At 41.5% G+C, this 13,314-nt stretch overlaps 1 protein-coding gene across 7 annotated transcripts in view; it reads left to right on the top strand.

The window, feature by feature from the left end:
- The window catches only part of POGLUT2 (protein O-glucosyltransferase 2), a 91,424-nt gene that overhangs the window by 15,490 nt on the left and 62,620 nt on the right, over positions 1-13,314 (top strand). For all 7 annotated transcript variants that reach the window (XR_016313806.1, XR_016313807.1, XM_089684520.1 and 4 more), the window contains exon 3: positions 614-819. Coding sequence is in view for 5 of the 7 variants with exons in the window: in XM_089684520.1 (XP_089540646.1) it covers positions 614-819 (206 nt within the window). In the remaining 2 variants the exon portion in view is untranslated. The remainder of the gene's footprint in view (positions 1-613; positions 820-13,314) is intronic.

Raw genomic sequence — 13,314 nt, 5'->3', positions numbered from 1 at the left:
TTTAAGTTACTCTTTAAAGCAGAACTGATTCTAGTGGTGACTCTTCATTGCAAACTGCACTTGAGTACTTGAAATGCACATTGGGTGTACAGCACAGCTTTCCAACGATTTTGTTTTTGTAACAGTTAAGTGTTACCATCTCAAATTTTGTAAAATTTATCCAGACCCCCATTATTTTTAAATTTTATTTATTGAAAAGGATAAAGTATTTTTGAAAAGCATTTTCCAAAGATTAAAGCTGGCCATACTCCAGTAGCATTTTCTAAGAAAGTGTTTTTCGATTTTTCTAATGATTGGAAAGTCTCATTGACAAGCAATTCCAAAAATGAAATACACTAGTAGAATTTCCTATGAATATTTTCTAAATATAAAGTCGTTTTCTACCATAGTGAAGAAAAAATCCAAAGGCGCAAAATGGATAATTTTTCATGAACAAATGAACATCTAAAACTGAATGTGGTTTTCAGGCAGGACAGGAAAAATTGTAGGAAAAATCGTACATATTGTGATGAAACCTGTTTATACCAGATGTGGACAAAATTTTAAGGTCTTAGTTGGCCCAATGATGACAAGAAAGATCATTTTGATGAGAATTTTTTTGTATTTCCTCTAGGTCCAGTATACAGTGAAGAATGCTATTGCCCTGAACCAAACAGCAACCTCTGGCTAAAACACATGGCTTGTAATGAATCCATCTCACAAATTGAGCGTGATCTCAAACCATTCCCAACTGTGGATCCTGACAAGATCGCTGTGGAAATTCCTGAAAGATTTGGTCATCGACAGAGTTTATGTCATTACACCATCAAAGACAACAAAGTAAGTAATGTTTTCTACAGATATTGATAGAATGATAGAAGTTTGTCTCTGAAACTCGCCTTTCTCCAAGAAATTTAAACAAAGTAACTGGCCATACATGGATTAAAATTCGACTGGTTCAGCGGAGACTGACCAAATTTCGATCCATTTGTGAACAGTGTTGATCTGTTCAACCACCCTGTTGGTATTTTTTCGCTTGATCACCTCAATCACCTAATAAGTGCCGCAGGCAATAGACTGCAGTGCTGATCTGTGTACTCTGACATGTATTCCCAACAGGGAGTATTACCGCATCCACCTTGAAAGTGTGGATGAGGGAATCGGGTCACTTTTTTTGTTCAACCCGCTGAATGAAAATGAACTGACCCATGTATGGCAGTTTGAGTGCATGATCTGTTCTGAAGCAGAGACTGCACTATTTGCCTTAAAGCGACATGTCATTAACCAAACAAATTCCAAACAAGCATACTTCTACTGAGAGAAGCTTTCTGCTTTTAAGTGGAGGTTTTTGCTTTCAGGGATTCTTATTTTAATATTCCTGGTTGCACCACAACCCTATCTGGAGAGCATATGGGGCTGGCCTGTAATGTTGCTTCAAGCACTGGATTCTGCATGGTTGCTCATTTTGATACCTGGTGCATTGCACTGAGTTACCTGCAGGGTTCTATACAGGTTTCGGGTCTTTGTCTGCCAGCAATGGAACCCTGTCCCTGAAGACTTCTTTGAGGGGTATACCCATCATGGAGGCTAAAGTCAGGATGGGGTTTTGTCCCTTAAATATTGCCCAGAGTAAGGATATCTTCCTTGGTAGGTGCAGGGCTTGGGTCCTTAAAATCTGTCTTTGGCACTCCTATGCCTAGACTATGGAGGAGCACAGGGTGTGACACTTTGAATGGTGTGCCACAGCCATGGAACAGGAATGTTCGCTGTTAAAATTGGCGCTATTTTTTTCTGCAGTTGGCTCAAGCCTGTTGTATCAGACTCTAATGCACCTGTGCAGCCCCATTTTCATTAACCTCTCTGAGCACATGCCCACAATTTTCTTCCTTTGGATGCGTTTCTCTCAGTCTTCACCTGAAGCTCCTGGTACAACAAAGTGACATTGGATCCCTTCCTAGGTTCAGCAGCCTCTGGCGACTGGCACAGAAGACTTCACCCTTTCCTCTCCACAGCTGCAGATCATAAGCCCTGCTTTTAGCCCTCTTTTATGGTTTCTACTCAAAACTGTCAGCAGTACCAGAGCCTAACATGGGGGTCTCCAAACTTTCTAAACAAAGGGCCACTTTACTTTTCTGCAGACTTTAGGGGGGCTGAACTGTGGACAGTGGAAGTAGAAAATGTGCCAGCATCAGTAGAGTAAACAATGCCTCATGCTTGATGGTCAGTGGAAATAAAAACATTACATAGCAGTTATAGTCAGTAAGAGGAGGAATAGTGCCCCATCATTGGTGTCGGTGGGAAGAATAGTTCCCCGTATTTAGTGGGGAATAGTGCCCCATTGTTGATATCAGTGGTAAGAATAGCATCCCATCATTAGTATCAGTGGGAGGAATAGTGCCCCATTTTTGGTGTCAGTAGAAGGAATAGTGCCCCAGTTTGGGAACCACTGGACTAAAGGATAAGGTTTCTCCCTTCCAAGTTTAGGCACACTGTACCAGATCTGTTAGTGCTCATGGGCTTTTCTCAAGACCAGGCATCTGTTTCTTGGATTTGTAAGACTGCCATCTTGTCTTCTGTAAATGTTGGTTAGGTTTTGCAAGGTGGATGCTCATGCCTTCTTTGATGCTAGTTTCAGGCTTAAGGTGATTCAAGCTGCTGACTGAGTCTGTTGGCCCCTTCTTGACCTGCTGTTAGGTGGGCCTTTTGGCATTTGCTGTTTGCTGATTCTTGTGTTGGATGAATCTATCACCTAGCACAATATACAGTGGAGATCGAAAGTTTGGGCACCCCAGCTAAAATTTGTATTAATGTGCATAAAGAAGCCAAGGAAAGATGGAAAAATCTCCAAAAGGTATCAAATTACAGATTAGACATTCTTATAATATGTCAACAAAAGTTAGATTTTATTTCCATCATTCACACTTTCAAAATAACAGAAAACAAAAAAATGGCATCTGCAAAAGTTTGGGCACCCTGCAGAGTTAATATCTTGTACTGCCCCCTTTGGCAAGTATCACAGCTTGTAAATGCTTTTTGTAGCCAGCCAAAAGTCTTTCAATTCTTGTTTGAGGTATCTTTGCCCATTCTTCCTTACAAAAGTCTTCCAGTTCTTTGAGATTTCTGGGCTGTTTGTCACGCACTGCTCTTTTAAGGTCTATCCATAGATTTTCAATTATGTTGAGGTCAGGAGATTGTGAAGGCCATGGCAAAACCTTCAGTTTACGCCTCTTGATGTAATCCCCCGTGGATTTCGAGGTGTGTTTAGGATCATTATCCATTTGTAGAAGCCATCCTCTCTTTAACTTCAGCTTTTTCACAGATGGCATCAAGTTACCATCCAAAATTTGCTGAAATTTTATTGAATCCATTTTTCCTTCTACTGGTGAGATGTTCCCTGTGCCACTGGCTGTAATACAACCCCAAAGCATGATTGATCCAACCCCATGCTTAACAGTTGGACAGAGGTTCTTTTCATTAAATTCTGTGCCCCTTCTTCTCCAAACGTACCTTTGCTCATTCCGGCCAAAAACTTCAATTTTAACCTCATCGGTCCACAGAACTTGTTTCCAAAATGCATCAGGCTTGTCTATATGTTCATTTGCAAAGTTCAAACGATGATTTTTGTGGTGAGGACGTAGAAGAGGTTTTCTTCTGATGACTCTTCCATGAAGACCATATTTGTACAAGTATCTCTTTATAGTGGAATAGTGTACCACAACTCCAGTGTCTGCCAGATCTTTCTGGAGGGATCGTGCAGTCAAACGTGGGTTTTGAATTGTTTTTCTCACAATCCTGCGAGCTGTTCTGTCTGATATTTTTCTTGGTCTTCCAGATCTTGCTTTAACTTCCACTGTTCCTGATGACTGCCATTTCTTAATTACATTCCGAACAGAGGATATTGACATCTGAAAACGCTTTGCTATCTTCTCCAGCTTTGTGAGAATCAACTATTTTCAGTTTCAGTTTTCTAGACAACTGCTTAGAAGAACCCATGGTGCTGATTGTTGGGACAAGGTCAGATGAGTTTGGGCATTTAAAACCTTTGAGATTGACATCACCTGGTCTTCCCAGACGATGATTGAGAACAATCCATGACACTGGCAGGTCTCAGCTTTGCAAAGGGGGCAGTGCATGCTATAAATTCTGCAGGGTGCCCAAACTTTTGCAGACGCCATTTTTTTGTTTTCTGTTATTTTGAAAGTGTAAATGATGGAAATAAAATCTAACTTTTGTTGACATATTATAAGAATGTCTTTTCTGTAATTTTATGCCTTTTGGAGATTTTTCCATCTTTCCTTGGCTTCTTTATGCACATTAATACAAATTTTTAGCTGGGGTGCCCAAACTTTTGATCCCCACTGTATGGCATGAAAATTATAAATAAAAACGGAAGCGCTTACTATGGTGAATTCAAAAATATAAATAAATACCTACGTTTGATAAATTAAATGCAAATGCTGTAGCCACTAGTGCACACAACCCATGTCTAGGTGGGCTAAATACTAAAAAAATGCTGCACTACAGATACAAAAATACAGAAAAACCAAAAACACAGACCAGTGAAATATACATAAAAACAAAAAAGCACAGATGTGACTCAAACGAATAATATTAAAAATAATTGAATAATTAAACAAAGTCCAATCAATTAAATGTTCTTCTGTGAACCCTCCTTAGGATAACAACCACCGTGTGCAGCTGTCACAGAACTCCAGTGCAAAACATCCTCCACCATAAACCTGCTCACCTCCAGCAGTGTGATCTCACATTTTACAATGTTTTGGTCTAACTGCACTTTTGGTCCCAAATATATGGACTCTGTAGATTAACTTGCTGAATAATGGCTCCCAGGATGCCCCCTCCAGATAACCGCCTTAATGTCAGCCGTATTCTTCATAAACAAAATCTCAGCATAGTGCTTTATCCTTTAAAACTTTTATTGCACGATAAACCTAAGAAACACACTCTCATTCAGTCGTTGCATATCTGCACCAGGTATGATGGACATCCAGTAATGTACTAATTATGCACAAGATGGCAGTATCATCCCCTGCAGCATAGACCCATCAATGCTCTAAAATGTCACTGCCTTGATGGGTCTATGCCGCTGGGGATGATACTGCCATCTTGTGCATAATTAGTACATTACTGAAGGAAATTGCATGGTTAAAGACTAAGGATCTCATGTCTTGTACTGTATGACTAAGAAAAGAGGATTTTGACTTAATAAAGTTAGATTCTTGGAGTACAGCAGAAGACACAATTCCCTCTCCTCTGTTCTTTATGATTTATTGTTTGCTACAAAACCATTACTGCTTGGGAATGGGAGGGGAGGGGATGTTCCAGCAGCTTTCTTTTTTTGCCGGTGTCAAATCACCTGAAGGTACCAGCATACAATGATCCAAAACACATGGCCAAGGCAACAAAGGAATGGCTCAAGAAGAAGCACATTAAGGTCCTGGAGTGGCCTAGCGAGTCATCAGACCTTAATCCGATTGAAAATCTGTGGAGGGAGCTGAAAGTTCGAATTGCCAAACGTCAGCCACCAAACCTTAATGACTTGGAGAGGATCTGCCAAGAGGAGTGGGCCAAAATCCCTCCTGAGATGTGTGCAAACCTGGTGGCCAACTACAGGAACCGTCTAACCTCTGTAATTGCCAACAAGGAATTTGCCACCAAGTACTAAGTCATGTTTTGTGAAGGGGATCAAATACTTATTTCCCTCATGAACATGCAAATCAGTGCATATTTTGTTAGACATGCATTTCTTTTGAATTTTTTGTTGCTATTCTGTCTCTCAGTGTTACAATACACCTACCATTCGATTTGTAGACTGATCATTTCTTTGTGAGTGGGCAAACATTCAAAATCAGCAGTAGATCAAATACTTATTTCCTTCACTGTGTAAACAATGGTTAAAGACTAAAGATCCTGTACTCTAACCCAAAGCAAGGATGAGGCAGGTTTTGGAGATTTTTAGCACCTAGCCTTTAGAGGAGGAGGTACCTCCATCCTGTTGGATAGCCCCAGCCTTAGTGCTGCTATCTAGACACAGGGTGGGAAATTTGAAAGGCCGAGCGTCGCAATCACCATCACTTGGAATACACAACACCTGAAAACTGGTACCTAGGGCGCTGGGTACTTTTTTCTTCCCTGCTATAAAGCACAAGGGGCTGGAGGTCAGTACTCTGAAAGAGTTTTGTGGGAGAGCCACTCTGCTCCAGGTGTAAATCAGCATGGATGCTCTGAGCGAAGCCAGCAGCTGCAGATACGCAGGTCAGTGTTGGGAAGCAGTTATTTATTTGCAAAGTTTGCTTTCAATGTGTAAAAAATGCCAATAGATTAATTTTCTGGACACAGGTATATTTAGTCTGGTCTGATGTGCAGAATGTGCTGGCTGAGGCAAGCAAATAGATTTGGGCTCTGATTTCTTGGAAGCCAACATTAAATCCTATCCTTTAAAAATGTTTTAATTTTTTTCCTTTTATTGATGAACTTTGAAGTAGGAAGATTATTTTGTACATCATTCTTTTCTATCCTGAGATGTTGTGGGAGTAAACAAAGGTAGTAGCTTTGCTCCACCCTTATCTCTTTTCATTATATGCTATTTTTTAAGTCTAACATAGATTTTTCCTGATAGGGGACTTTTATTGTTTTCTCTGTTCACTTTTTTTCCTTCAGTTCACATCTCAGATGATTTTCCTTAATGCATGTCTGTTAGCTCCTGCCCGAGTATTTCTCCTAGAGATGTTTACTCTTTCTAAAGGCAATGGTTAGATACCGCAGGCAATTATTTTGTTTTTACAGGCTGAGCTGAACTGCTTGGTCTTTTTTGTGTCCCTTATCCAATGTTTGGGCTTGAAAAGGCTTGGGTTCAGGGCTTCTCAGCCCCAAAAAAACGAGCTCCGTGAAATAAGATGGTACGACCCTGTTTTAGCTGAGCGTAGGAAATAGAGTGCTACTGGCAGACAGTGTACTTGGTAGCTATTGTGAGACAGCAAAACACTTGCGTTGCAGTTTGAAGAGGAAGTCTTATTTCTTTTTTCATTACAGTGTGCTCTCCCCCTAGAGACAAAATACATGTATTAATTTGTCCCATCTTTCTATGTGCTGTGGAAGGCTAGCTGCGCAAAGGATGCCCCCTACAGCATCGGATAACGCAGCTATCACGGAGATGGCTGCATTGATGACTGGTACTTATCTCTGATTCCAAGCACTTGCTTGTTACAGGAAGCAAGTGTCATAGGATAGGCAAGTGCCTGTCTATTTACTTGACACAACCTCATCTTTTATATTTTACCAAAATAATTTGGGTAATATATTTAGTTTTTTTGCCCAAAAATAACTGTTGTGAATTTGTTATAGTAGTGAATTATCTAAAATATGTATTTGATAAAAAGTTGCACTAATATTGTGTGACATAAAAAAACTGCAACTAACATCATTTTGTTCTCTAGGGCCCCCGTTTTTACAAAATATATAATGTTTGGGGGTTTTACTAATCTTCAAACCTAAAATGTGCATTGTATAAAAGAAAAGTGAGCGCTCTATAGATAGCAGCTGTAGCACTAAAAATGTAACCAATATAAAAACCTCAATAACAATCAAATAAGCAAGTGCAGCGCTAAATGACTATATGATTACAATGATAAAATGTCCACATAAATAAACATGTGTTGAATTCCAGCTGAAAGATGTAACAATCCACAAGTGACAATCTGTGCAGATATCAGTGCAATAGCAGCAATAATACTTCAGTGATGGTGCTCCAGATCAGTGGGGTAAGAATTTGCACTCACCAGATGCGTATATGCGTTAAATCAGACAGTGGAGGTCCCCTTTAGGAATCGGATATAGCCAAGCCAAGAATAATCCTCACTCTGGGTAATGGTGGTGCCTCAGGAGCTCTCGGGTAGTAAAGGATCCAGTCAGCCAGAAGTCCCCTTTAGGGATGGGTGGGTGTAGAAGTCTGTGAGACAGGGACTCCCTCCTCTGGATACTGCAGTTTATCAGGTGGGCTCTCTGCTTGGCCGCCCCTCCCGTCAGGTAAAATCCCGGCTCCCCTTCCTTTTCTTCTTCCCCCTCTCCTCCTCCACCACCTCCCGTCGTTACCGGGATTCCCAGAGCGCGCGCACGGTAATGCCGGTAACAACGGGAGGTGGCGGCGGAGGAGGAGGAAGAGAGGGGAAGAAGAAGAAAAGGAAGGGGAGCCAGCATTTTACCCGACGGGAGGTGCGGCCGAGCAGAGAGCCCACCTGATCCACTGCAGTATCCAGAGGAGGGAGTCCCTGTCTCACAGGCTTCTACACCCACCCTTCCCTAAAGGGGACTTCTGGCTGACTGGATCCTCAGTACTTTCCTCACGATCTGACAGCGTGAGGAAAGTGCAGCCGAGAACCGGCACTTGCATTTCCCTGTGATCAGCGTGTCATTGGACACCGCTGATCACGTGGTAAAAGGCCGCTGGGATCGGCCTTTTACCACATCACGTGATCAGCTGTGTCCGTAGGACACAGCGATCACGGAGATCGCCGGGTGCGCGCCCCCTGGGGCGCGCAGGAGAGCGCGTTCTGGGGGGACGTCATATGACGTCCACCCAGAACTGGCCGGCCGCAGTGAAGCCGTCATTCGGCTATCTGCGGTCGGCAACTAGTTAATGCTCTTGTTGCCCGGCCTGCCAGTTTAGGTGGGCGGCCATGTCTTGGTAAATTTGCAGTTGTGCCATACGCTTTCCATTTTCAGATGATGGATTGAACAGCGCACCGTGAGATTTTCAAAGCTTGGGATATTTTTTTTAACCTAACCCTGCTTTAAAGTGTTACCCAGGACACTGTATTCACTATATCTGGTCTCCCACAATACACATTGTAACATGGAAATGCAATTATTTTAGTAAATATAAACTGCTAAATACCTTTCTCATCAGCAGTTAGAACAGTCTTGTGACTTAAGCGGAGCACTAGTTAAAGCTTGTAGGAGGAGTTTTCTTTCTGCTCTAGGATGATGCAAAACCCCTGACCTCAGTCTGGACAGTGCTGATTGGCCCTGTGCTGATCGCATGCACTCTCCCAAGGAAAAAAAAACCCTCTCTAGCAATACACAATAAGCTGAGCATGTGCATGTGACTACGGGTTCAGTCTGTCTTATCAGGTGGATATTTGAAGAAGAGAAGGGGAAGAGAATACAGGACCAAACAGCCTTTTACCAACATGCAGAGGATTAACCCCTTAGCTTGCACAGTGAGTATAATAAGCATGCTTTACTGCATATACATACTGATTTTAATGTTGTGGGTTTAGTAACACTTTAAACTTCTCCACAACTTTATCCCTGATGATTAATTCTCACCTCCTTTTTTTCTCTCTGTGATCAGAGAATCAATCATCTTTTATGACCCTATCCTTATCAGTTTCTAATTGGGGTGGAGAATGATTGCTCATTTGATCATCTCTCTATAACTTTAGACCAGCTTATGGGGAAGGTCACAGATGGCGTCATTGTCTTGTGTGAGTGCATTTTCTGCTGGAGTGCAAAACAGCAGTTTAGCTGAAGCAGGATAATTAAATCAGCAAGACGGACTGCAAGCAAAACACCCTGGGAAACATCTACAAGTCTGATTCCCACTCTGTGTACCTTTTCAATATGCCCCCTCTACTCCTCTTTTTCATATTACTATCCTTTGTTCTTTAACCTCTTGCCGTCCGCCTGCTGTTTATAAACGGCAGGGTGGTGGCAGTCCAGGGTCGGGTTGCCGTCCATAAACGGCACCCGCCTTTTCTAGCTGTGCGCGCTCCCTGGGAGCGCGCAGCACCGCGATCTGGTGCCCGCTGTGTCCTCCGGACACAGTGAAACACCGATCGTCGGACGGGACCTCTGTACGAGGTCCCGATCATGTGATCACTGATTGGCGAATCAGTGATCACATGCAAAGTAGTAAGCAAGATGTCACTTGTGACATCATTGCTTACTACGTGTGAAATCTGTGAATGATCACAGAGGTCACATGGTACAAGGCTATTCACAACAGCCTTGTACCATGTGACAAGCTGTGACCACTCACAGCTCACTCAGTAATTCTGAAATGACTGCAGGAATGCAGACAGAGAGAAAGAGAAATGATTGCTTTTACATCCTATATGGGTGTAAAAGCAATCAGTGTAAAAAAAAAAAAAAAAAATCTTCATCACCCTCCACAAGTAGTACAGTGTCACCATGGTGACAGTGTACTGCTAGGGTGACAGTATGTAAAAAAAAAAAAAAAAAAAAAAAATAATAATATAAAAAAAATAAAATAAAATATAAAAAAAATGTTTAAAAATTATAATTTTTGGTTATAAACTAATTTGGATTTTTTTTTTTACTAAAAAAATAATGGAATAAATTTTGGCTAAGATTTATGATGAAATATTATTTATTTGCAAAATTTTATTTAAAAAAACACTTTTTTTCAAAATTTTTGAACTTTTTCATTTACATAGTAAAAAAAATAAAAATCCCAGCGGTGAATAAATACCACCAAAATAAAGCTTTATCTGTCTCAAAAAAATGGTAAAAAATTCATATGGGTACAGTATTGCATGACCGCGCAATTGTCATTCAAAGTGTGATAGCGCTGAAAGCTAAAAATTGCCCTGGACAGGAAGGGGTAAAAGTGTCCGGACAGGAAGTGGTTAAATCTCATTTCTTTACCCCTCTGCTCCACCCCAAAGCTTATACATATCACCCTCACTTATACCTTCTCCCTACTACTGCTCTCATCACCTCCTACTAATACTTAACTAACCTGCTGAACCAAACACTAGGACAGGAAGGCATGTGCACTCGTATACATCCCGCTCCCATCTTACTTTTCTCACCCTCCTTTTCTCCTAACCTCTGGGGATATTTATTTATTTATTTCAGGTACTTATATAGCGCCGTCAATTTACGCAGCGCTTTACATATATATTGTACATTCACATCAGTCCCTAACCCTGGTGTACAATCTAAGGTCCCTAACTCACATTCATACATACAGTGGGGATCGAACGTTTGGGCACCCCAGCTAAAAATTTGTATTAATGTGCATAAAGAAGCCAAGGAAAGATGGAAAAATCTCCAAAAGGCATCAAATTACAGATTAGACATTCTTATAATATGTCAACAAAAGTTAGATTTTATTTCCATCATTTACACTTTCAAAATAACAGAAAACAAAAAAATGGCATCTGCAAAAGTTTGGGCACCCTGCAGAGTTAATATCTTGTACTGCCCCCTTTGGCAAGTATCACAGCTTGTAAACGCTTTTTGTAGCCAGCCAAGAGTCTTTCAATTCTTGTTTAAGGTATCTTTGCCCATTCTTCCTTACAAAAGTCTTCCAGTTCTTTGAGATTTCTGGGCTGTCTGTCACGCACTGCTCTTTTAAGGTCTATCCATAGATTTCCAATTATGTTGAGGTCAGGAGATTGTGAAGGCCATGGCAAAACCTTCAGTTTACACCTCTTGATGTAATCCCCCATGGATTTCGAGGTGTGTTTAGGATCATTATCCATTTGTAGAAGCCATCCTCTCTTTAACTTCAGCTTTTTCACAGATGGCATCAAGTTACCATCCAAAATTTGCTGAAATTTTATTGAATCCATTTTTCCTTCTACTCATGAGATGTTCCCTGTGCCACTGGCTGCAACACAACCCCAAAGCATGATTGATCCAACCCCATGCTTAACAGTTGGACAGAGGTTCTTTTCATTAAATTCTGTGCCCCTTCTTTTCCAAACGTACCTTTGCTCATTCCGGCCAAAAAGTTCAATTTTAACCTCATCGGTCCACAGAACTTGTTTCAAAAATGCATCAGGCTTGTCTATATGTTCATTTGCAAAGTTCAAACGATGCTTTTTGTGGTGAGGACGTAGAAGAGGTTTTCTTCTGATGACTCTTCCATGAAGACCATATTTGTACAAGTATCTCTTTATAGTGGAATAGTGTACCACAACTCCAGTGTCTGCCAGATCTTTCTGGAGGGATCGTGCAGTCAAACGTGGGTTTTGAATTGTTTTTCTCACAATCCTGCAAGCTGTTCTGTCTGATATTTTTCTTGGTCTTCCAGATCTTGCTTTAACTTCCACTGTTCCTGATGACTGCCATTTCTTAATTACATTCCGAACAGAGGATATTGACATCTGAAAACGCTTTGCTATCTTCTTATAGCCTTCTCCAGCTTTGTGAGCGTCAACTATTTTCAGTTTCAGTTTTCTAGACAACTGCTTAGAAGAACCCATGGTGCTGATTGTTGGGGCAAGGTCAGATGAGTCTGGGCATTTAAAACCTTTGAGATTGACATCACCTGGTCTTCCCAGACAATGATTGAGAACAATCCATGACACTGGCAGGTCTCAGCTTGGCAAAGGGGGCAGTGCATGCTATAAATTCTGCAGGGTGCCCAAACTTTTGCAGACGCCATTTTTTTGTTTTCTGTTATTTTGAAAGTGTAAATGATGGAAATAAAATCTAACTTTTGTTGACATATTATAAGAATGTCTAATCTGTAATTTGATGTCTTTTGGAGATTTTTCCATCTTTCCTTGGCTTCCTTATGCACATTAATACAAATTTTTAGCTGGGGTGCCCAAACGTTCGATCCCCACTGTACACATACTAGGGCCAATTTAGACAGGATCCAATTCACCTACCAGCATGTCTTTGGAGTGTGGGAGGAAACCGGAGTACCCGGAGGAAACCCACGCAGGCACAGGGAGAACATGCAAACTCCAGGCAGGTGGTGCCCTGGTTGGGATTTGAACCAACGACCCTAGTACTGCTAGGTGGAAGTGTTAACCATTTAGCCACTGTGCTGGCCCAACTCACCAAACCCTGGTCCTTCAGTTTCTCACCCCCACACCAGGCACCCTCCTTCCTCCAGGAATAGCTGCAATCCACTCAATTTAATTTCAATCCCCATGCTCCTAAAAACCACCCTCCCTTTTTCATGTGCACTCTGGAATGCCCACTCTGCCTGTTATAAGCTCACTTCTGTCCATGACCTTTTTGTCTCCCGCTCCTTAACTTACTAGCAATTAGAGAAACCTGGCTTCAAGCAGCAGATTCTTCTTCTTCCACAGCACTTTCCTATGGAGGCCTCCACTGGACTCATTCATCCAGACCCAGTTATTGGAAAGGAGGTGGAGTTAGTTTGCTTCTATCCCCACTGAGCACCTTTCAAGTCCTCCCTACCTCTCCCTCTCTATCCTTCTCTTCTTTTGAGATCCACTGCATTTGGCTGTTTTTTCCTATTTCTCTGAGGATTGCAGTGATCTGTCTGCCTCCTGGACCAGTGTCGTGCTTTCTTGATGACATCTC

This window comes from Staurois parvus, unplaced genomic scaffold, assembly GCF_062004578.1.
Source record: "Staurois parvus isolate SC_StPar_1 unplaced genomic scaffold, SC_StPar_1.0 ptg000349l, whole genome shotgun sequence".
NCBI lineage: Eukaryota > Metazoa > Chordata > Amphibia > Anura > Ranidae > Staurois > Staurois parvus.
This window is presented reverse-complemented; position numbering and strand designations above follow the sequence as displayed.